Genomic DNA, 24,307 nt, shown 5'->3' with positions numbered 1-24,307 from the left:
CAGCCTGTTTAAATGGGATTGGTACAGTCTCTGGGCTTAAATCAGTAACAGCAATTGATATACTTGAAGCAGGACAGGAGGAGAGAGAAATGAACAATGGGGTCATGGAATCTACTACAGTATTATGCAGAGAAAAACATCCAAGAAGCATTGAGGCAGCTTCCTTACAGACAGAAGGAAGAAGGAGGAAAGATTTTGCATTTATTTAGTGCCTTAACGCATCCTCAGGATGTCCCATGATTTTTTGCAACTACTTAATTTTGAAGTGTAGCTATTATTGTTTTGACAAATGCAAAGCTAATTTTCACACAGCTTAGTCACCAAAACAGTCAGAATAAATGGCCAGGACCGCAGCCTCCTGAACTTGATCCCCGGTAACCTGTCAGGGTCAGATCAGCCTCCAAACCCAACGTCATGGTCAGACAAGCCTCCTGTACCTGAGCCCCCAGTAACCTGCCAGAGTCAGAAGTGATTTAATGGGGTCATTATTGTCCTTTTTGGACAGGAGAAGCAGTAGGATTTTTTTTAAAAAGCCTCTCACTTCTAGGTCAGCTTGTCACACCCTCCAATGTCCAGAAGAACATAAGGGTCAGCGCGGCCGTGTGTGTTGATGTCACTGTGCAGGAAAACACAGTAATTTTTGCACAGGATGATCCTATAAACAGTAAGAACAACAAACCACCAGTTCATCTGTTTCCTGATGATGTTGTTTGATGGAGGAAATGTAGCCATGGACACAGCAAAAGCTCCCTACTCTTCAAATAGTTCAAGCTGACAGTGGTGGATATTATGGGAAAAGCTGGCTTTACACTTTTCTGTGTTAAATTCCATCTGCCGTTGGTCTGATCATTTTACATATTTAGTAGGACTCATTCTGTAATTTCTGAGCTGCTTTCTCCAATCCCATTAACAACTTTGCTGCTGACAATCCAGCTTCAGAACAACACTCCACTCGTTATCTAATATTACATAGTCCAGCATGCTATTGGCTGAGCTGCCAGCTGTTCTAGATTGGTTGGACATATTGAAAAATGAACCTATAAGCTTGGGTCTGTCTGAGCTGTATCAAAACCTTTATAGGAACGGATATAGTTGAAAGTATGTAAAATTGGCAAATCAAATCAATTTCTGACATCTCAGCATTGTCACTCACCTAGAAATATTCTGTCAATTTTCCAGGAGTTTGGTGACAAGAATTCAATGCTGCAGGGAGACAGAGAAGAATCCAGCTCAATCCTGGAGGAGGCTGGAATTGGATGGGGAAGCAATAGCTGGGAAGGTAAAATTCACTGTGTATTGTAGTTAGTGCCAGGACTGGGAGGACCATCTCAGGCACATCCTGTGCCTCTCTCTCCTTCTGGCTGCTCAGCATTGCCCAATGTCACCGATTCAGTCATGTGGAGCTTGGTCAGCAGTTGGTGGACTGAATGATGCCTGTTGTACTGGCTGCTGCAGAATCTGTTTGTTCGGTTCCCAGGGACTTACCTTTTAGAAAGAAATTGAAAATTAAGCTGACTGAAGGGTTTGGAATAAACTCAGTGAGATGTAGATGGAGAGAATGTTTTTTCCTCAATGACAGAGCCATGGGCCAGTGATCTACAAACTGAAATTGGTTGCTGGGAAGGAGGCATGAGAGCAAAAGTAACCAAGCTACTTTGCTCCATCCTGGGAATCTTATCTTTGTGCTGTAATCTTGAATAGATGATCCTTCCTTGACATCTGAATCACCCACCTCACCTTCTCTGAAACCTACAATGTGAAGAATGAATGGTAAAATCTGCAGCAGAAAGGTTAGTTGTTGAAGGGAGGGATTTTACTTTTAGCTTCACTTGACTTTTCAAAGGGGACTTTGGTACCAGACAAATGCAAAGGCACAACAAAGTCCTGAGGAGAAGCAGACAATGGGGGCAGGTGGAATTCTGAGTCATCTATAGACTTGTCACAGGGTAAGCCTTAACCCTATATTCAAAACAAGACCTTGGGAAGTGACTGTATGTGACTCTTCTTTTCACCATCCCAATGGCTACGTCCCCTTCCTTGAAATATAGGTGCCGCATTGAGGATACCCTCCATCATGCTGTGTGGCACTACCACAGTATCACAGTATCATTACAGTGATACTGGAGGCCATTTGGCCCATTAAGTCTGCACTGGCTCTCTGAAACAGCATTTCACTTAGTCCATTCCATTCCATTCCATTCTACTAATGTACTAAATGGGATAGATTTCATACAGACTTGGCAACTCAAGACTGGGCAACCATGAGGAGCTGTGGGCCATCGGTAGCAGCAGCAGAATTGTATTCAACCACAATCTGTAACCTCATGGCCCAGCATATCCCCCATTCTACCATTACCACCAAGCTAGGACATCAACCCTGGTTCAAGAAGAGTGCAGGGGGGCATGCCAGGAGCAGTACCAAGCATACATAAAATGAGGTGTCTGCCTGGTGAAGCTACAACACAAGACTATTTGCAGGCCAAACAGAATAAACAACAAGTGATAGACAGAGCCAAGCAATTCCACAAACAAAGCTCTGCACTCCTGCCACATCCAGTCATGAATGGTGGTGGACAACTAAACAACAAACAGGAGGAGGAGGCTCCATAAATATCCCCATCCTCAATGATGGAGGAGCTCAGCACATCAGTGCAAAAGATAAGGCTTAAGCATTTGATACAATCTTCAGCCAGAAGTGCCGAGTAGATGATCCATCTCGGCCTCCTCCAGAGGTCCCCAACATCACAGATGCCAGTCTTCAGCCAATTCGATTCACTCCACATGATACGGCTGAAGGCACTGGATAGTGCAAAGGCTATGGGCCCTGGCAATAGTACTGAAGACTTGTGCTCCAGAACTTGCCATGCCCCTAGCCAAGCTGTTCCAGTACAGCTACAACACTGGCATCAACCCAGCATTGTGGAAAAGTGCCCAGGTGTGTCCTGTATTTTAACTTCTTTGAAATGTTCATGACACTTCTTGTCACTTCAGGGATTTAGACATCTCCTCTTTTTCACTTAAATACTTCACTGATCATCTATTTCTGTCCCTGCCCTTCCTCCTCACTCTGATTTTGAAATACTTGCTCTCTCCATAGATACCCACCAATTTGATGAGTGAACAGAAACAGAAAATGGTGCAAACCATATTTAGTCTGTCTTTCCTGGTCCTAGAAGAGGTGTGTTTATCTAGTGCTGAGCCAGTTCATATGGAGCTTCTAGTTCTGTGGCTCCTGTTTGTATTAATTTGGCATTTATGTCCATTTTCATGAGGACATGCCCAGTGGTTGAGATGTAGAAGTCACTATGGACACATTTCTGAAATAAGGGTGCCAAATGAATGCTAAGTTCAGGTTACTTATTTTCTGGGGTCAGATTCTCCAAGGAATTTTGTTAGGACACTCAGTGTTCGAAATGTTCATCATCCCATCAGCACAGATACAATTAATGGATTTATGCATATCAAACAGCCATACACTCAGTTCCCACATGAGGGCAATAATGAGCATAGACTATGGTAGCAGCTTCCAGCTGATTGCAATGTCAAGATGAATCAGGCCATACTTGGAAGACCATATTGAAGACAAGTTAAATTCCGTTAAATGAAGTTTGTCATCTAAATTAGTCATAAGTCAATATATGGCATAAAGTCAATATAAAAAGAGTTATTATCTACGATAGTTGTCCTTAATTTAACTGCCTCACCTTATTTATTTGTACATAGCTGACATATACTTCCATAGAAATTAACAAAAAGCCTCTCCATGTGATCTGTTTGCCTATTGAGTGAATGCACAGTCCCTCCATGACCTCATCTAAGGGATCATCCCAGAAGTTGATAATTTTTTTTATTCAAAGTGCTTCTTGGCAACTGCACAAATCTCTTTTTTGTGTTAATTTCAACCTCAAACAATAATGATGACTTGCATTTATATAGTACTAGTATAATAAAACATCCTGAGATACTTTACAAGCATTATCAAACAAAATTTGATACTGAACCACAGAGAGATTTTAGGCTAAGTGACTAAAACCTTGGGTTTTAGGGAGCATCTTAAAAGAGGAAAGAGACAGAGAGGCAGAGAGATTTACAAAATAATTCCAGAGCTTAGGGCCTCGGCAGATGAAAGCATGGCTGCCAATGGTGGAATGATTAAAATTGATAAAGATGCTAAAGATGCCAGAAATGGCAAAGTGCAAGATTTCAGGGGGTTGGAAGACTGCAGGGCATCAAAAAAAAAATAGGGACCAGTAAGGCCATCATGGGATTTGACAACAAGGAGCAGAATTTTAAAATTAAGACATTGCTTAACCAGACAACAATGTAGGTCAATGAGCACAGGGGAGGTAGGTGAATGGGGCTTGGTGAGAGATAGGACATGGGGAGCAGAATGACCTTGCAGAGGGTAATGAGTATTCAAGTCTCGAGATAACAGAGGCATGGATGAGGGAGAGTTTCAACAGCAGATAAACTGAGGCAAGGGCGAGGTTGGGCAATATTACATCAGAACATTAGAAAAAGGAGCAGTAGTAGACTTCATGGAATATCGAGCCTGCTCCACCATTCAAAAAGATCATGGCTGATCTTGGGCTTCAACTCCACTTTCCCACCCACTCCCTATATCCCTTAATTCCCTGACAGACCAAAGATTTGTCTATCCCTTCCTTAAACGTATTCAACAATGGAGTGTCCACAACCTCTGGGGTAGAGAATTCCAAAGATTCAGAACCCTTTGAGTGAAGTAATTCCTTCGCATCTTAGTCCGAAATGATTGGCCCCTTATCTTGAGACTGTACCCCAGTGTTTTAGATCCCCCAACCAGCAAAAACAACCTCTCAGAATCTAACCCATCAAGCCCCTTTGGTATTTTGTAGGTTGCAATGAGATCACCTCTCATTTTTTAAGCTCCAGAGAATATAAGTCCAATTTACTCGGCCTTTCATCATAGGACAACCCCCTCATCAATTTCGTGAACCTTCGCTGGACCACCTCCAATGCAAGTATATCCTTAAATGTGGAGACCAAAACTGTTACAGGACAAAAATAGTCTTAGTTATGGCAGGAATATGTAGCAGAACTCATCTTGGAGTCAGAAATATCACCAAGGCTGCTTTAATCTTTAGGAATGATTATCACAGCAAATTTTCTGTAGGGTTTTCTTCAACATTCAGTTTTAAAACACTCCCTTACCTGGCATGTCCATTCTGGCTGATAGAGAAGGATTGGGGCAACTGGCCTGCGACATACAGATCCACTAGTGGAATTGGTTCTTGCAGCATTTCTTCCATTTAGATAAGACAATGGCCAGAACGTTCCAGCACCTCATGCCAACAGGATCTTCCAGTCCAACCGATGTGGACGGGGATTTCGCTGGCCTGCCAGCACTGCCGCGGGGGAAACCCACTACCGGCTGTGGGAGGGTGGGTGGGGGGGGGGGGGCTAGAAAATTCCAGCCAATATCCCTGAGACATGAAATATTGATGCCTAAGGATCAACTTCTTTATGATCATTGCACTTTGATGGATTGAACCAAATCCAACAGCAAAGTCTTAGTATCAGACCTTAGTTTAACACAGGCCAGCTAACGTTACCCAATAATATTGAAACTTTGGGGCTTTCATCTTAAAATTGCAAATCAAGAATTTATCATTGCTACATTTAGGCAGTCCAACCTTCATAGGGGTTCAGTAGAACTGCTGAATAACATAAGTAAACAGCCCCATTGCATGATTGTTGTCAAATGGATTTGATTGACATATCAACTGCTTGAAATGATCTGTGAGCTGAATCCCAGTGGAAAAGGCCAATGGCCAAAAAGCAATTCAATTGATGATACACCCTTATATCGGTGACTTTTACAATAGCATTTTGTGTATTAGACTAAGATTGCCATCCTGCAGGAATAACTAGCAGTACCCAATTTTATCTGTGATCTTAGTATGGCCTGAAAACTATTAATCATAGACATAAATGCTCCATTTTGCCACACTCTTTCTCAACGGACTGATGTTTGGTATCATCTGGAGCAAAAGGATAATGTACTAACCCCATGCACTATCCAGTCCCCAAAACATCAGCTTTAATTGTTTGGAAGCATTTCATGTTTTCAGCCTGAAATAGCTGTGTACTTTAACTTCTGTCTGCAATGGGCATGATGAGGAATCACATGGAACAATCTCTCAACTCCAGTATTTAAGGGGGGATGCTAAAGATGAAATTTACATGAGTTTGGAATTGGAAGTAACAGAGGAAGAAAGCTTAGTCAAGGAAACTGTGAGGAACTGGACATAGGTATTGTTCCCCTATAATGAGGGGAAGAAACATGCTGCTGACACAAAGAACACATGGTTGAAGGAGACCTAAGAAGCCAGCAGCAGGAGCAAAATGCGATACTCATGAATTCAGTGTAGGAAGTGTTATAATCATCTTTTTCTTATTCAATCTTGGGATGTGCGCATCACTGGCAAGGCCATCCCTATTTGCCCTTGAGAAGATGGTGGTGAGCTTCCTTCTTGACCTGCTGTAGTCTATGTGGTGTAGGTATACCCACAGTTCCGGCAGAGTTTCAGGATTTTGCCCTAGGAACAGTGAAACCAGATCAGGAAAGGTGAGTACAGCTACACATTCACCTAAATCCTGATGTTGCCATCACAGCTTGACTCTGCCTTGTCAAGTCTAGTCCACGACATTGCTCCTCATGCCAACTTATCTTGCAACATTTTTACTTTGCCCAACCCAATTCATATCTGTTATCTCTGCCAGTGCCTTCTCATGTGCAGCAGCTGTCAATGGATGATGATTCTTCAGAGGAGTTGATTCCTTTTGTAAAGCATTGTCATAGAACCCTTGCATATCATGCACCAGCTCAGATACTCAGACTTCAATGGGAGCCATTGAGTTTTTAGCCAGTTACTTACACTTCACGAGTAGGCATGAGCAGATGGTGGTGGCAAGTAGAGAAGTGGAGAGTCCACATTGCAGGGCACAGCCCTCTCCGAACTCTGTTCAGCTGGACATAGATGGTGTACTCAAAGGGCCATTGATAGAAGAATCATTGAGCAGCAACTGAAAAAATGCCTTTTACTGACAAGCCTGGCAAGGACACTGACGTTGGTTGTAGAGAGAATGGCAGAGTCCACTTGAAGCAGGAGTGTGTTGACGTTGTGGGACATTGTGATGATGATCTTACATGGATAGAGCGGCCAGCTCCATGGAACATCAGAAGTGGCAATCACAAGTTAATGCACATTTTGACCACAGCTGTGCAGACTCTGGATGTCAGCATGGCTGCTGCCTTAAGTAGGATAACAGATTGGCCTTATAGTGCCGCATTGCTCTGTATAAAACTGCACTCCAGCAGAGTGTTGCAGTGAAACATTACTGGCTCATGGGAGGGCTGATGGCAATGGGGACTCACCTTTTGCTCCCCCCATCTCATTCAGTACCCCACATGCTGCCTCATTTTCTGATGCCGCATCTGCCCTTGACATTTGTATACGAACTGTTCATTCCAATGTGTGGTACCCCGCATGGGCAGTATCTTCAAGGGGACAACTTAAGATTAGCCTGTATGGTATCTTTGGGGTGCTGTGTGTCCACACATGATGCAGCTTTAAGGAAACATTGCTCCTAAGGATATGACAGGGGTAGCTCCTCTTGGCCGTGGGAGTGTTCCTCTCAAGTTCCTCTCTCTGAAAATAAAACTCTAATTCAGTGGTCACTAATCATTAAATTGTACATGTTGGTGTTGCTACTCTAATCTCATCTGGCACTTTAGAATGGCAGGGCAGAGGTTGCTCCTACTTTATAGAGAGGATAAGAACATAGCAGAACAATAAAAAGATCTATCTGGTTTACCTTCTATCATCTTGGAAGTTGTATGATGCAATGACAATGGACGTATTGAATAATCATAACAATCAATCTATAACATTACTCAGTAGGAGGATTTTTTTTCCAAACATACATCTCAGTGAAGGATTGTTGATTCTCAAAGGGTTGTATTAACTATTGTGTTCTAACTGCAAGCACTTCAATTGCTCTGATTCCTGTTAAGGTTGCTTCAAAGTGTAATAGCTGTAGAGGTCTTATCATTTTCTTCTTTTTGTGTGGTCATTTGGGTTTAGCAGGGATTTTACATACTCATTTAGACAGGAGAGCTTTCTTTCTGCATGGTACTTCTCCTTAATTTTATTCATTCATTTTGAATTAATTCATTTGTGTAGCAACCTTTAGCTATGGAGCAGCTAAAAAAAGGGAAAGGCTGAACAATAGATACACGTGTCATGGCTGAAAGGCAGTGAGAGACTGAATAGTTATTTTGAATGGGTGAGACAACTAGAGGCTGAACACTGGTTCCCTATACAACCAGTGACAGGCAACTTGAGACTGGATGCTTGCTTGTCTGTGCTGCAGGTAAAGAATTAAACTGTGTTTATCAAGCTGCTGGGACCCAACCTAAACCTCTGTCTATGAAGTCTGTTTATTGATTTTCATATCTGTTATCAGGATGAGAGTGATCTGACATTTATTTCCCATCCCTAGGGCCAGGAAACTTGAGAAAACATTGTTTGAAGTCATATGTAATTCATACACTGAGATTTATGTTCATGTTGTGTGATACAATTCTTGTGTGATACTCTTCCCCTGAAATATTCTTAATTCATTTCCTCAGATGGATCCCACTGCTACCACCACCATTGACCTACCTGTACCCACCAGTACATAATCTAGTGTTATTTGAATAGATCTATACCCATGCATACTGCATCGCAGAGTTGTACAGACACACCTTGCCCACCAGTAACATAATCCAGTTTTATACTGTAATCTGGTGTACTCACAGACTTATACTCACCAGTACTGTATGACACAATGTTATACAGGCTAACCCACCAGTAATCTACCCCAGTATTATGCAGTGACAGACCTGCATCCAGCAAAAATGGGTGAAGAGCACTTGTGCTGCTCTGTGAGATCTCCTGAAGTAAGTCTGAGTGGAATGAGCAACCAGCTGGGACTAACTTACTTGCCTGCTGATTGGGTAGGCATACAATCATATACATAGGTTTCTTCAAGCTTTAGTCAATGTGGAGTGCATCTGTTTATGCAATGAAGTCTTGGGGACCTCAAAGGCTAAATCTCTGATCCCATTAATTCCTAAATAACCCAAGTTACAGATATGAACAGACCATCAATCAGTGCAAAAAGGACGTCTACGTTCAATCAATCTTCACCCCACATAAACAGTCTGGCTTCACTCAATCTTCACTCCTGATGTAAGGAACACTATCCTTACCTTCATTGTAAATGGTGACTTTTTTGATCCTCAATCACAATTACTTCATAAGCCTCTTCCTCCCATTTGCCTCACAACTTGGGATGGGAGGAAGAGAGTTTACTATATGGAAGCATTGGCTGGAACTGGTCCTTCAGGATATCTGTTATAACACCAGAAGCTATTGGCAATTTAAGTCAACAGGTCCTAGATCAGTATTCTGACTGATGTTCCTGTTATGACATGACAGATAATGTGAGTCAGGCGGACTAAATCCACGTGGGAAACTTAGTTGCGCTATTACAATGGTTTTGCAATTTGTATTTGTTATGAGATGCGTGTACTGAATTCAGAAGTAATAAGTCCACCAAGTCCTTTAGAGACTTAAAAAAAAACAATTCAAATATTTATTATCAAAATAAAAGATTTCAAGCACATACATAAGACTACAATTACTTCTATAATAACTCCTAAAATTCCTAATAAGTTTGACCCCCAGTTACACTCTACTTAAGGCAAGGGTTCAAAATAGATTTCAGACTTAAAACAAACTCAGCAAGTTAACACAATACCCTGGACAGCGGAATTCCAATTAGCTTTTCTCCAGCTTCAGTTCTGTTAAACAGCAAACTTATGCACAAATGCTGGAGACTTCATGAAGGCTTTTCACACAATCCTGTTAGGTCTTACTTGGCCTTCTCCTGACAAATAGCCTTTCTTTCTCCTTTACATATATTTCTCTCTTTTTAAGATGTAAATTCTATTGTTCCATATGTCTTTGAAACTGTATCTCCCTCATAACATAAAAATTTTCATGTTGGCACTACATATTGTCTATAACCTTTGAGAAAAATAAACACATTCCTTAGCCTTGCTTACCTGGCTAGTTGTAAACAGACTAAATTCCTTTGAAATCTAAATATCCCTTCATTTATCTAAAAATACAAATTCCCTTCACACCTTACATGCTAAGTGAGCATCCATGTTTACTCATTAGCATGTCAAGCACCCTAGCTTTTTTTGATGATTTAAAATTACAGTCAACTTAACTCCAAATGTGATTAAATCACACACAGACAGACTCAACTATACTTACCCCCATAAGCCTATTTCACAATAAAAAGAAAAATATTATGAAAATATATGTTAGTTTCAATACAGTCTCCAATTAACTATTGCTGATTTTGATGCCTCTGATGTGTCCTTTATGTCACTGTTTCCTATGAAAGGGCTCTGAGCCCCATATAACAAACCTAGAGTTTATTGTATGTTTTGATGGAAATATTTATAATACTCCAATTGTCATTAAGTTGACTCAGGCTGTCATTTGATATATTGAACAGTTGAAATTGTGCTTCTTTAAGGCAACTCGAGAGACATAACCATAATCCAGATGAGATTGTGGATTTATACAGTGCCTTTAACATAGAAAATATCCCAAGGCTCCTTATGTAGAACAGGGAAATAAGGGTATAGATAAATGTAGTGAAGGAAAAATGCTGAGACACTGAGCAAGAGTTAAGAGGGCTGAATAATCAAAACAATGGGCTTTGTGAAGATTTTTAAAGGTGCAGGAAGAAGGTCAAGTTGGAACTCCAGGGAATAGAGACAAAACAGCTGAAGGCTCTGCCATGAATGGCATATGCATCAAAGGCAGAGATGGAGGACCAAGGGATGTAGGACTGGATAGAAAGCTGGAGGAGATTGGAGAGACAGGATGGAATGAGGTCATGGAAAGACTTGAAGAAGAGGACAAATATTTTAAACTTAATGTGCGTGGTAGACCGAGTCCCAGCCTGGGGGGAAAAAACAACGCCTGCAAGTGAGTCAAATTTTTTATACCACCAAGGAGCAGGGGAGTTGTATGAGAGATGTGCGTGAAGTTTTATGGTTTCACAAAAACATCTCAAAGGGAGGTCAGCACTAATATGATATTCCCAGTACAGAGAGTGAGTGAATGACCAGGTGCTGATCTCCCCAGATGTGTGTGGAGGATGCAGCTGACAAGTGAAATGTATTTGGTTACAATTAAATTTTAAATTAGTGGAAGAGTTTTGTTTTCCAGTAAGACACTTTAAAATATGTAACATTTTTAAACCAAATAAGTCTCATTTCAAATGAAATGAGGGTGAACAGGCTTGCTGCATGCTCCATTCTTGGCTGGTTGCCATGGTTTCACCAGGTGAAAGTTCCCTCAGGTTGCCATGGTTTCACCAGGTGAAAGTTCCCTCAGGTTGCCATGGTTTCACCAGGTGAAAGTTCCCTCAGGTTGCCATGGTTTCACCAGGTGAAAGTTCCCTCAGGTTGCCATGGTTTCACCAGGTGAAAGTTCCCTCTGGTTACCAGGGCAAAGGTTGAGCAATTGGAAGCAGCTCCAACCTGTTTAGTGCAGTAGAATTCTGAGGGTTACGAGGAGGAAACAGCAGATGTGCGGAATACACCTTGTCAAGGATTAACATTAAAAGTAGGTGTAGATTACTTTTCCTTTCCTTTGCTGAATTCCTTATTCTGAAATAAAAGGTGGTGCAGGTGGTGGTGAAATAATGTTACTGCCGAACGTGATAATGTAGCAGCTGAAACACTGAAGCATAATTATGATCATGTCAGAAACAGAAAATGAGGTTGTCTCTCTGTCTCACTTGTTCCTTTATGGTTTGTGATCAGGGCGCCACAGTAACAAGTGCTTGGTTACCTTGGCAACCCTGGTGCCTTTTCTAAGGTAACCATGAAGGAAACACCTTTTTCTGGAGAGGCACAACTAATAATGAAGTTGATCATAAAAACACAATAAATTCTAAACTTCAGTAATAATGTTGTTCCCAGTGTGGACTACGCATTCCTGACACTGAAGCTGTCAAGTGTAGAGATGGACACATTGTGCCTCCTCTACAGATTCCACCTGGCACCATGGAAATGCAGCAGGGCAACTAAAATAGAACTCCCATGGAATGTGTCCACCTTTCATGTATTCAGGCTAATTTGAATTGGGTGTGCTACTATCCTGGAAGGTGCAAACTAGTGCAAGGCCACAAAGGGAGTGGTAGTATAAGTTACTGTTGGGTGGGAACAAACCATGATTAAAACAAAATTAAATGGAGGAAATTCAATAATAAGACGTAGGGCCAGAATTTCAGGTTAGCTATGGGTATCCAAATGCTGCCGTCCCAGTTGCATAGTTCCAGCTTTAGCTTTGCACTTTTCTATCTGATTCACCATTGAAATGCTCTTAAGGACGTGAAGTTGCTGTATTTGCGAGGTAGATATGGACTAAACTCACAGAAAGTTAAGTCTTGTCCATTTCAGTGTCAGTACCCTTTTAGCAATGGTAAGTGTTAATTGTTGCTAAACAACCTCTTATACACCGAATATTAGCCATTACAATTATGGAGCCTCATTTCTTCAGGTTTTGATTGTTGATTTTAAAAATGGCAAATTTAAAAACTACTTTTCCATTCTATTTCTTTTTGTTTCTCCCTCTTTTAATCCAATATTTTGTTTCCTCACTTTATTTCACTTTCTGTACCTGATTTGACATTGAATTCACCTACTGCAATTTATACTTCCTTCTCAGCCCTTGCACTGTTAATTTCACAATCCTTCAATCTGATTGGTTAAGGAGATATACGGTTGTTTGCTGTGTTCTCTCAGATTCCAGATGCCCAGTTTCCCTCATTGCCATGTTATCAGATTACCTGACAATGCACAGACAAATGTAGCTAATGGCAAGTGCCATTTAATGCCTGGCTACTGCAAATTATGCCCCTTTATTTCAGCAGGTGGTTTGAAAAATAATTCTTTGCTTTCAATTTATCTCAATCATAAGGACAGTTATTGATTTCTAATAGCTGGACAAATACAAACAATAGTTATTTAGTCACAAGTAGCTGGGCAATTTACAACAAAGCTGGAAATGGATTTTATAATACAAACACGGAAGGGAAAACAGAAAACACATGTCAAAGACCACTCACGTTCAGTAAGAGGCTTATGTGCAGACCATGAACTCCCACTCTCTCAGCTTCATGAACTGGGCTGGTAATTCTAAGGGGAGGATCTTCCCCTTAGTTGGGCGGGCGCGGTGGGCGGGCCTGTGGTCCACCAACCATAATCGGGCCCCGACCGCGATTTCACACTGGCTGGCCAATTGAAGGCCAGCCAGTGAGAATTATGTGCTGAAACGCTCAGCGCTGCCTGGGTGGGTGGGCGGGGAGGAGGGCGAGCGTGGAAGTCAGTGCATGTGCGTTGGTGCGCTCACAGAAAGCTCCCTGAAGGCACAGAGCTGCCTGAAAGATCTAAAGATTTTCCACATTAAAAATAAAGTTTTCATCAATAAGAAAAACATGTCCCCTCGTGCTGCAAATGAGTTCTGAAAATCTTTATTTTATTTTTAATTGAAACCAGAATCCTCGTCCCAACCGTGGATGAGCTTCCTCAAAAATCGAAAGGCCGCTTGAGGCCGTAAGGTTGGACGGGCAGGGAAAATTTCTATTTAATGAATCGATTAATGGGTTTAACAGCCCTTTTAATTAGCGGCGGGCGCTCTGCCAACTCCTGCGTGTGCCTGCCAAATGAAATATCGCGCAAGTGCTCGATGATGTCTGAGACACTCGCCAACGCCATTGCACACTATTTCATGCTCGTGCATGTCAGGCATGCACCTGCACGCCGAGGTGAAAATTCAGCCCTAAGTGCTTTTTTCAGTTTTAGTCAGTTTCTAGTAACAGAAAACAGAAAAAATACTGTGGAAGCAGTTACCTCAGCATCCAAAACTCAAATAAAACTATACTTAAAATTAGGTTCAAAAGGTTAAATTTACAGAAACACTGCGGGCCGAATTTTCACCTTTGCATGCAGGCGACTGCCCAACAAGCACGAGAGTGAAATAACATGCGATGATGTCGGGAGAGCGTTCCGACATCATCGTGCATTCGTGAGATATTTCGGTTGGCGGGCACGTGCGGTAGTTGGCATCGCACCCACCAACAATTAAGAGGGCTGTTAAGTCCATTAATAAATTAATTGAACTGAATTTTTCCCTGCCCATCCAACCTTACGGTTGGCAGGTGGGTGAAAAGGCCATGCAGCCTTTGGATTTTTTGGAAACCTCATCCATGGGTGGGATGAGGTTTCCAATATTAATTAAAATTGAAATAGAAATGTTTAAATCTCATTTCAAACATGTCCCTGCTCATGTAACAGAGTCACATGAGGGTACATGTTTTTTTTTAAACTTTATTTTTCATGTGAAAGATCTTCAACTCCCTGAGGCAGCTCTGTGCCTTCAGGGAGCTTTCACTGAACACGCATGCACTCATGTGCTGACTTCCATTCTCACCCTCCTCCCCCCTGCCCCCCTCCACCTAGGGACCGATGAGCGTTTCAGCATGCAATTCTCGTTGGTTGGCTGTTAATTGGCCAGCCAGTGTGAAATCACGGTCGGAGCCCAATGGTGGGCGGCCATTCCCACCCTCTGTGCCCACCTAATGAAGGGAAAATCCACTCCTGGGGGTAATTTTCAACTCTGCCACATGGTAACCTGGTAGAGCAGATTGTCCACCTATCATACCTGTCACCTCGATTTTTGTTCCCTTCAAATGACCTCCTCTGTTCCCCAAGTCTTGTCCCACAGGAGCACAAATCAGATAACCAGCCACAGAGTCAGCAAGCCTAATTTTCAATGGTCCCAACTTTCTAACCTCACTCCCAATGATTGATGTGGAGTCTCCAAAAAAAGTCATCCTGTAGTTTTAATAGAGGATTTTTAATGGTGCCACAGATAGCAAAGGTTAAGTGGGGCCAGTCAAGGGGTTATGTGAGGAGAGGAGAAGCTGTGTATGAGGCGGGGAAAGGATTATGTGATGGATTAGGGGAAGGTTTTTGAGGGAAACAGTTATTTGCTATGCTGTAAGACTCTTAACCGGTGATCTCACTACTTCTAAGATCCTCACCTTGTACTTGGTATCAACGACATGTAACAAACTATGGGCACAATTTCCACTTTATGTGGAAAGCCTTTTTAACCCACTAAGCAAAGGTATATCCTTACAACACCAGTTGCTTAGTAAGACCCGTGTGCAGGAGCTCTTCCCTGGATGGTTGATTCACTGAACAGATTCCTCCACACAATTTCCCGTGACTGACCATATCACACTTCCTGGTTGCAGCCCCAATGTCCTTGGGAGCTGTAGCTTTATGCCCCTTTCTGACCTTGGTCTCTCGGCATATGTTTTAAATTGAGTCATCTAATTGGATTATTAATCCCACCCTGGCCATGCAAAGACAACCTGCAGATAGTAATTTCCTGCTCTCAGTCTGGTGTGTCTCCAGGTACCTGTCAGCAACGGATATGATTTCTGTACCTTGATAAGGCAGGAGGAAAGCCACTCACACATACCCGAGAGGCCACTGTCTGGGTCAGTTTCTGTAATCAGGGTATCTGGTGGTTAGCCACCAGTGACATGTCCTGACATGTCTGTGTCTCTCTGTCTGTGTGTATATCCTTATCCAGTCTTTATTTTTAAAAAGTTTCATATAAATCTCAGCGTTGATGTCTTCGGTCAAAAGTTTTCTCCCTTCATCCAATGTCCTCCGCACTCCATGTTCCTACCACCCGGCTCTGAGTTCAGGACATTGGTCCACCTCACAACTGGTTACATTTTGACACAAGTGTAAAGATAATACATACTAAAAAGAAACAAAGGGAGGCCTTACAACATCACAGCAATACACAAATATCAAAATGCCTTACAAGGCAATTATGTGAGGGGATAATGACTGTACAACAATCTAATGATGAATTGATTTGTTTCACTTTTACAAGATACAATGCAACTGCAGTTAATTTCATATCTTGGGGTCTGTGGACTGACTCTGGTGTTTGCTGAAGGTGTTGCTGATGATTCAGAATTTCAAGACGATGCAGAGTCTTCTCATCCAAACAGGGTGAGAGTTTTTCTTGCACAATTAAATATATTAGCAGCTTAAGTGTTCCAATTGCCCATGGGTAACCCCACATGAAGCAATGGCTCTTGAATTGGTAGAGCACCTCCTGTGTGTATTTGAAAGTAATACACTGACACCACAACAACTGACATCAGATCCTTCACCAGTTGAAATGGTGATTACTATCAATCACTGATAGATTTCAAAATCAGGAGCATTAACTCAGCCTGAATTTTCACCTCAGTCATAAAACCATCAGCTAACTCAGCATAGATCCTGGATTGAACCTGTGACCACCTTGGTCTTTATTAATCAATTGCACATCAGGTACAATGGATTACCCACTCAGCCATTAGGAAAACCATTCACAATTCCATTAGCTGTTGTATCAATACAGTATTAGATCTATTCCCTTGTGGTTGGTACAACACTATTAGTTTCCAGGAGGCATGAGACTGGTCAAGAGACTTGTCTCTGGTCTTCTCTTCTCACTATAAGAAAGTTCCTGGCAATAAGCTAAGTATCTGGGTTCACTATGAGGTAATGGCAAATTGTGGCTCTCCAATATAACATAGAGCTTATGGCCCAAACCAAAGAATCACCCATAAACAAGAACTTTTCAAAAATACATAGCTGCATGTCAGTGCCATGCCGTGTACTGTGCTTTTATTGTATTTTATTTCAGATTGTTTATAAGGCACCAAAGCCTGTTGGTGATGTCTACTTTGTGGCGTCCTTTGACACAGATGGTCTTGAAGGGTAAGTTTGCCCCTGTGTTTGATCTCACTGCCTGTGTAGTGTAGGCCAGTGTGACTCTGTGTGATTAGTGTGGAATCTCCACATCTGATTCAATTGAATTGAGAGAAACGTTACGAAACTGTATTCTGTAATATTACAGTACCAAATATTTGATCACTCAGGTGAGTGGGTTAGATGCAGTTAGAGCTGCTCTGTCTGATTTGAAGCAGGGTTCAGTTTAAAAGCCAGTTAATTACTTGATTTTTCAGTTGTTGGTGGAAATAGTAAGATTTGGTTTCCAAATTCCTTCTCTCCAAGTGCTATTGCTACAGAGTTCTTAGAAGCGGGGCAGACTGGTGATTAAGGTCAGAATGAGATGTTATTCTTATGCCAATATAGATAATATTGGCTGGAAACTGGACTTTGGTGCACAATGATATATATATTATTTGTAGGTACAGTCTTGCACCAGTGTGATTTTTTTTATCTTAGTGCTCTTGGCTGTAAAAGATCATTTGCAAGGAGTGCAAGAAAAATTGGGCAAGGAGATTTGTGCACCCATTACAGAGCCTTCACAGTTTTCTGTCCATTAAGTTAAATTAACTGAATATTGTGCAGCTGCAATATGTGAAAGCAATCCTCCTCAAATTTTCCTTTAGTGCTCCACCATGGTAATCTTTTACCCCAAGCATAAGAGGAATATTCGCCCTTGCATTGATTGGTGATTAACACAATTTAGAACAAAGGATCAGTTATTTCTTTGAGTTAAATGTGTTTCAGGTTGTGCTACACAATTTCAATTCATTAAAATAGCTGTCCAATTCATCTACTAAAATAATTGGCCAATCTTATCAACTGATACCAGCCAAGTTCAGTACTGGCCTTCTGGAACATGCTCTGGATTAAATAGTGGTAATCTGCGTTGGTATGAGAGATCCATGCTTTGCCCAAATGGCCATGTGGTTTGTGCTTGTGACATTCTCATTGATGTCACTGCAGAAGCTCTCCAGCGTTCTGAGGATAGGCAGGGTAAGAGTTGCTGCTAGGTTGTGATATTCAGCGCAGTTTTCCCTAAAGTTGCCAAACCAGTGAAAAAGATTGAGAAATTTTAAGTGCAAATTATAATCGATGCAAATTGAGTTTCCACAATATTTTGTGCTTGTTTAAAAAGCATGGGGCTTGAAGCCTGCCTGCTCACAAAACTGGCCATGCACCATTGTGGGTTTATGTTAACTGCATCAATTAACTGCAGGCCTTAAAGGACACTCTTATGTATATGCTCTTTTTAGGCATTAGGACATCAATAAGCATTTTAAAAGCTTTTAAATACTTTAATTTCCTAAAAGGCTGACTGCTGTATACCAATGAAACTAGTAAATGATCCTGTATAGTTTTTCAAAAACATTTTCAGATATTTAAAATTGGGTTATTCGCACATGGTGAACTGAACATTCTAATTAAAAATGTTTATTTTTTATGATAAATTCATTTCCAGCTGTACCGGGTTGATACATTTGCACCAGATACTGCTCTTAAATATATCAAAGGATATTTTATAATTCTAAATTTTAAAAATATTGCATTATAAAATTCAGACATATTGCACTGGTTCATGGATGATTTTACATTCTGTGATGTGGAAATAAGGGAAGAAAATCCTTCTCAAAACTAGTGCAATTTAGAGCACAATTGGCACCTGGATCACTGATTGCAGTCAAAATGGAAACCCTTGGCCATAATATCAATGACAGGAGCCCTGAATGTTAATTATTTTCCTAAGTCTTTAAAGATAAAAATAATCATGTTTTACTGAGACCCACTTTGGTACCAGAAATGATCAATTCCTTCAAGCTAGGATGACCACAATTATTTTTAAGGAGAAATATTGTTTGCTTATCAACTTGATACTCATTATTTCAAACCTTCTCTCACTTTTTTTCATCTCCTGAAAGCACTGCCTCCTTACTGGTACAGTTCCACGATGCTACATGCATCTCACCAGCTCAATCTAAATAGCTGTCTTCCATGTGTCAGCTTAAACAGTATCAGCAGGAGGTTCAATTATGGAAGGAACTTCAATCATACCTGATCTTGGTCTCATACTATGTCCATACATGGGCATCTTGCTTTCTATTATTCATTCATGGGATGTGAGAACCACTGCCCATCCCTAATTTGCCTCAAAGGTAACAGTGAGCGTCTTCTTGAACCTCAGCAGTCCATTTGGTGTAGGTACACCCACAGTGCTGTTAGAGAGAGGGTTCCTGAAGCTGTAATAATGTCTGGAATCCAGTGGTCCTGATGGAACCCAAACTGAACATCAGTTGCTTAGTAAGTATCGCTTGGTAGCACTGTCAATAAAACCTTCTATCACTTTATTTGAAAATTGAGTGTACGCTGATGGGGCAGTAATTGGCCATCAGTAATTTGGGACTCGAACTCAAGTTCTGTCGAAGTGTCATGAGGACTCGAAACGTCAACTCTTTTCTTCTCCGCCGATGCTGCCAGAACTGCTGAGTTTTTCCAGGTAATTCTGTTTCTGTTTTTGTTTTGGATTTCCAGCATCCGCAGTTTTTTTGTTTTTATCTCTGTGTTTAATTGACTGCCACTGCTCTTCAAGAAATGCCTACCTCCTTGAAGAAGTTCTGTTCCTCTCTGCGACAAGATTTCCGTATCTCTCTGTTGTCTTGCTCACCTTCCTTGCTTTCCATTTCCCTCCTAGTGTTTGACAAGGTGTTTACTAAAACACGCTTTCACAGCCATATCTCCTTTCTCAGTGACTGTCTCCGTCTCCGACTTACCCCACGTGGATTTCAACTGAAATTCCACCCCTCATGTTTCGAACCCACCCAGGATTACAGGTATCTCCGGGACATAAAACGTTTCTCGGACTGCTGTTCCCGTCACATTCTGAAATCCACACTCAGTGCCATGTGCCGCCATATGAACACACTCGACCTCTGCCTCCAGCAGCACCGCCGTACCCTTTTTCAAAGCTGCGCGTGCCCCCAGTTTCATTTTATCCTTCGGCTCATCCGACGCCTCAACAAGAAACTTTTTCTCTTTCTCTCAAGTGCTTAGGAACGCAAGCTCCAACAACTCATCGACACCAACACCCATCTAGGACCCTCCACCCCTGCCTGTCCCTCCGTCCCCACCCTTTCTTCCAATCCCAACACCAGCCATGTATTCACTATACCCCCTGACCTTCCCCTCTCCGATGCTGAACATTCAGTGCTCAGCAAAGGACTTAGTTTCATACCCTTACACCCTCACCTCAATGAATTTCGGGCTCGGCATGATACTGAACTCTTCTTCCACCGTCTTCGTCTCCGGGTTCACTTCTCTGGGCAGGAGTCCTCTCCCAGTTCAACGGATCCTTTTACCCATCTCCAATATTCTCCCTCCACCTGGACCCCTCCCTCTGGATTCTTACCTTCTCTCGATCTTTTCATTGAGAACTGTCGGCGCGACATTAGTCGTCTCGATTTCTCTGCTCCTCTCACCCATTCTAACCTGTCTCTCTCTGAACTTACTGCACTCCATTCTCTCAGGTCCAACCCTGACATTGTCATCAAACCCGCTGACAAGGGTGGTGCTGTTGTTGTCTGGCGCACTGACCTCTACCTCGCGGAGGCTGAGCGTCAACTCGCAGACACTTCCTCCTACCTCTCCCTGGACCATGACCCCACCACTGAACATCAAGCCATTGTTTCCAGGACTGTCACTGACCTCATCTCCTCTGGGGATCTCCCTCCCACAGCTTCCAACCTGACAGTCGCCCAACCTCGGACGGCCCGCTTCTATCTCCTACCCAAAATCCACAAACAGAACTGCCCCAGTAGACCGATCGTCTCAGCTTGCTCCTGCCCCACAGAACTCATTTCTCATTATCTTGACTCCCTTCTCTCTCCCCTTGTCCAGTCCCTTCCCACCTACATCCGTGATTCCTCTGACACCTTACGTCACATCAACAATTTCCAGTTCCCTGGCCCCAACTGCTTCCTCTTCACCATGGACGTCCAATCCCTTTACACCTCCATCCCCCACCAGGATGGTCTGAGGGCCCTTAGCTTCTTCCTCGAACAGAGGCCCAAACAATCCCCATCCACCACTACTCTCCTCCGGAGAAGAAAAGAGTTGACGTTTCGAGTCCTCATGACCCTTCGACAGAACTTGAGGACATCACCAAGAGTGGCTCAGTAGAACCAATACAGACCAAGCTGGCCATGTCCTAAAGGACATAACTGCTAGACCAGGTCTGTGACAGATGAGGAGAGAACCAACAAGAGGGAAAAACATATCTGACCTCATCATCACCAACCTGCCTGCTGCAGATGCATTGGTCCATGCATCCTTCTCCTCGGCTCCTTCGACAGAACTTGAGGGTCATGAGGACTCGAAACGTCAACTCTTTTCTTCTCCGCCGATGCTGCCAGACCTGCTGAGTTTTTCCAGGTAATTCTGTTTTTGTTTTGGATTTCCAGCATCCGCAGTTTTTTTGTTTTTATTACTACTCTCCTTGTCGAAGGGTCATGAGGACTCGAAACGTCAACTCTTTTCTTCTCCGCCGATGCTGCCAGACCTGCTGAGTTTTTCCAGGTAATTCTGTTTTTGTTTTGGATTTCCAGCATCCGCAGTTTTTTTGTTTTTATTACTACTCTCCTCCGTCTGGCTGAACTTGTTCTCACGCTGAACAATTTCTCCTTCAACTCCTCTCACTTCCTCCAAATAAAAGGTGTGGCTATGGGTACCCGCATGGGCCCCAGCTATGCCTGTCTCTTTATAGGGTATGTGGAACATTCCTTGTTGCAGTCCTACTCCGGCCCCCTTCCACAACTCTTTCTCCGGTACATCGATGATTACTTCGGTGCCGCTTCATGCTCTCGTCAGGACTTGGAAAAATTTATTAATTTTGCTTCCAATCTCCACCCCTCTATCATTTTCACGTGGTCCATCTCTGTCACTTCCCTTCCCTTCCTTGACCTCTCTGTCTCAATCTCTGGTGATAGACTGTCCACCAATATCCATTACAAACCCACCAACTCCCACAGCTATCTCGACTACAGCTCCTCACACCCCGCTTCCTGTAAGGACTCCATCCCATTCTCTCAGTTCCTTCGCCTCCGTCGCATCTGTTCCGATGATGCTACATTCAAAAACAGTTCCTCTGACATGTCCTCCTTCTTCCTTAACCGAGGTTTTCCACCCATGGTCGTTGACAGGGCCCTCAAACGTGTCCGGCCCATCTCCCGCGCATCCGCCCTCATGCCTTCTCCTCCCTCCCAGAAACATGATAGGGTCCCCCTTGTCCTCACTTATCACCCCACCAGCCTCCGCATTCAAAGGATCATCCTCCGCCATTTCCGCCAACTCCAGCATGATGCCACCACCAAACACATCTTCCCTTCACCCCCCTTATCGGCATTCCGTAGGGATCGCTCCCTCCGGGACACCCTGGTCCACTCCTCCATCACCCCCTACTCCTCAATTCCCTCCTATGGCACCACCCCATGCCCACGCAAAAGATGCAACACCTGCCCCTTCACTTCCTCTCTCCTCACCGTCCAAGGACCCAAACACTCCTTTCAAGTGAAGCAGCATTTCACTTGCATTTCCCCCAACTTAGTCTACTGCATTCGTTGCTCCCAATGTGGTCTGCTCTACATTGGAGAGACCAAATGTAAACTGGGTGACCGCTTTGCAGAACACCTGTGGTCTGTCCGCAAGAATGACCCAAACCTCCCTGTCGCTTGCCATTTCAACACTCCACCCTGCTCTCTTGCCCACATGTCTGTCCTTGGCTTGCTGCATTGTTCCAGTGAAGCCCAACGCAAACTGGAGGAACAACACCTCATCTTCCGACTAGGGACTTTACAGCCTTCCGGACTGAATATTGAATTCAACAACTTTAGGTCGTGAGTTCCCTCCCCCATCCCCACCCCCTTTCTGTTTCCCCCTTCCTTTTTTTTTCCAATAAATTATAAAGATTTCCCTTTTCCCACCTATTTCCATTATAAAAAAAAAACCCACTAGAGCTATACCTTGAGTACCCTACCATCCATTCTTAGTTAGCACATTCGTTTAGATAATATCACCAACTTTAACTTTAACACCTATGTGTTCTATTGTACTATTGTCGTTGACATCTTTTGATGATCTGCTTCTATCACTGCTTGTTTGTCCCTACAACCACACCCCCCCCCTCCACCTCTCTGTCTCTCTATCTCTCCGCCCCCCACACACACACCTTAAACCAGCTTATATTTCAACTCTTTCTTAGACTCGAACTCGAGTTCTGTCGAAGGGTCATGAGGACTCGAAACGTCAACTCTTTTCTTCTCCGCCGATGCTGCCAGACCTGCTGAGTTTTTCCAGGTAATTCTGTTTATGTTTTTGTTTTGGATTTCCAGCATCCGCAGTTTTTTTGTTTTTATCTAGTAATTGGCCAGATTGGATTTGTCCTGCTTTTTTTGGATAGGACATAATTGAGAAATTTTCCACATTGTCGGGTAGATGTCAATATTGTAGCTGTACTGGAACAGCATGGCTAGGAGCACAGCTGGTTCTAGAGCACAAATATCCAATACTACAGCAGGAATTTGTCAGTGCCCATACTTTACAGTACCTGGTGCCTTCAGCCATTTCTTGATATCACATGGAGTGAATCAAATTGGCTGAAGACTGGCACCTGTACTGCTGGGGACTTCAGGAGCAGACAAGGTGGATCATCGACTTGACACTTCTGGCTGAAAATGGTTGTAAATGCTTCAGCCTTATCTTTTGCACTGATGTGCTGACTCCACCATCATTGAGGATGGGGATGTTTGTAGAGGCTCCTCAAATTGTTTAATTGTCCACCACCATTCATGAATGGATGTGGCAAGACTGCAGAGCTTTGATCTGATCTGTTGGTTGTGGGATTGCTTAATTCTGTCCATAGCATGCTCCTTCTGCTGTTTGAGGTTGATACCTTAATTTTAGGTCTGCCTGGTGCTGTTTCTGGGGTTGTTCCCTGACTTGATGATAATGGTAGAGTAAGGTATATGCTGGCTATAAGGTTACCAGAGGTAACTACAGAGTGATCAGGAACAGGAGCCCTGACTGCTTCTCTAACCTAGAATTGTTGCGATGTTCCTAGTTGCTAGTCTGGCTGAGAACAGCTAACTCGGTGCAACCAAGCATTAAACCTTTAACTTTCTGGTCTGCGTGACTCAGTGTAATACAGACAATGAAGCTTTTGTAGAATCATGTAATTAACTGGACATTTTAAGATTCAGAAAACACAATTGCTTCTCAGGTCTGGAAAAAAGAAGTATTTTATTAATCCATTAATGTTTATTTACCAAC

The 24,307-nt window shown here is 42.7% G+C and overlaps 1 protein-coding gene across 7 annotated transcripts in view; it reads left to right on the top strand.

Moving 5' to 3' along the window:
• si:ch211-274f20.2 (calnexin) overlaps positions 1-24,307 on the top strand; it is a 100,499-nt gene that overhangs the window by 49,959 nt on the left and 26,233 nt on the right. For 2 of the 7 annotated variants that reach the window (XM_041196017.1, XM_041196015.1), the window contains 2 exons: positions 16,098-16,219; positions 16,905-16,978. In XM_041196017.1, coding sequence (XP_041051951.1) covers positions 16,103-16,219; positions 16,905-16,978 — 191 coding nt within the window. In that variant the 5' untranslated portion in view covers positions 16,098-16,102. Of the gene's footprint in view, positions 1-1,225; positions 1,280-11,628; positions 11,742-16,094; positions 16,220-16,904; positions 16,979-21,361; positions 21,416-24,307 lie in introns of those variants that run through there. The other 5 variants (XM_041196018.1, XM_041196014.1, XM_041196021.1 and 2 more) reach the window with 5 other exon arrangements.

The sequence above is a fragment of the Carcharodon carcharias genome, chromosome 9, assembly GCF_017639515.1.
Source record: "Carcharodon carcharias isolate sCarCar2 chromosome 9, sCarCar2.pri, whole genome shotgun sequence".
NCBI classification, from domain to species: domain Eukaryota; kingdom Metazoa; phylum Chordata; class Chondrichthyes; order Lamniformes; family Lamnidae; genus Carcharodon; species Carcharodon carcharias.
This window is presented reverse-complemented; position numbering and strand designations above follow the sequence as displayed.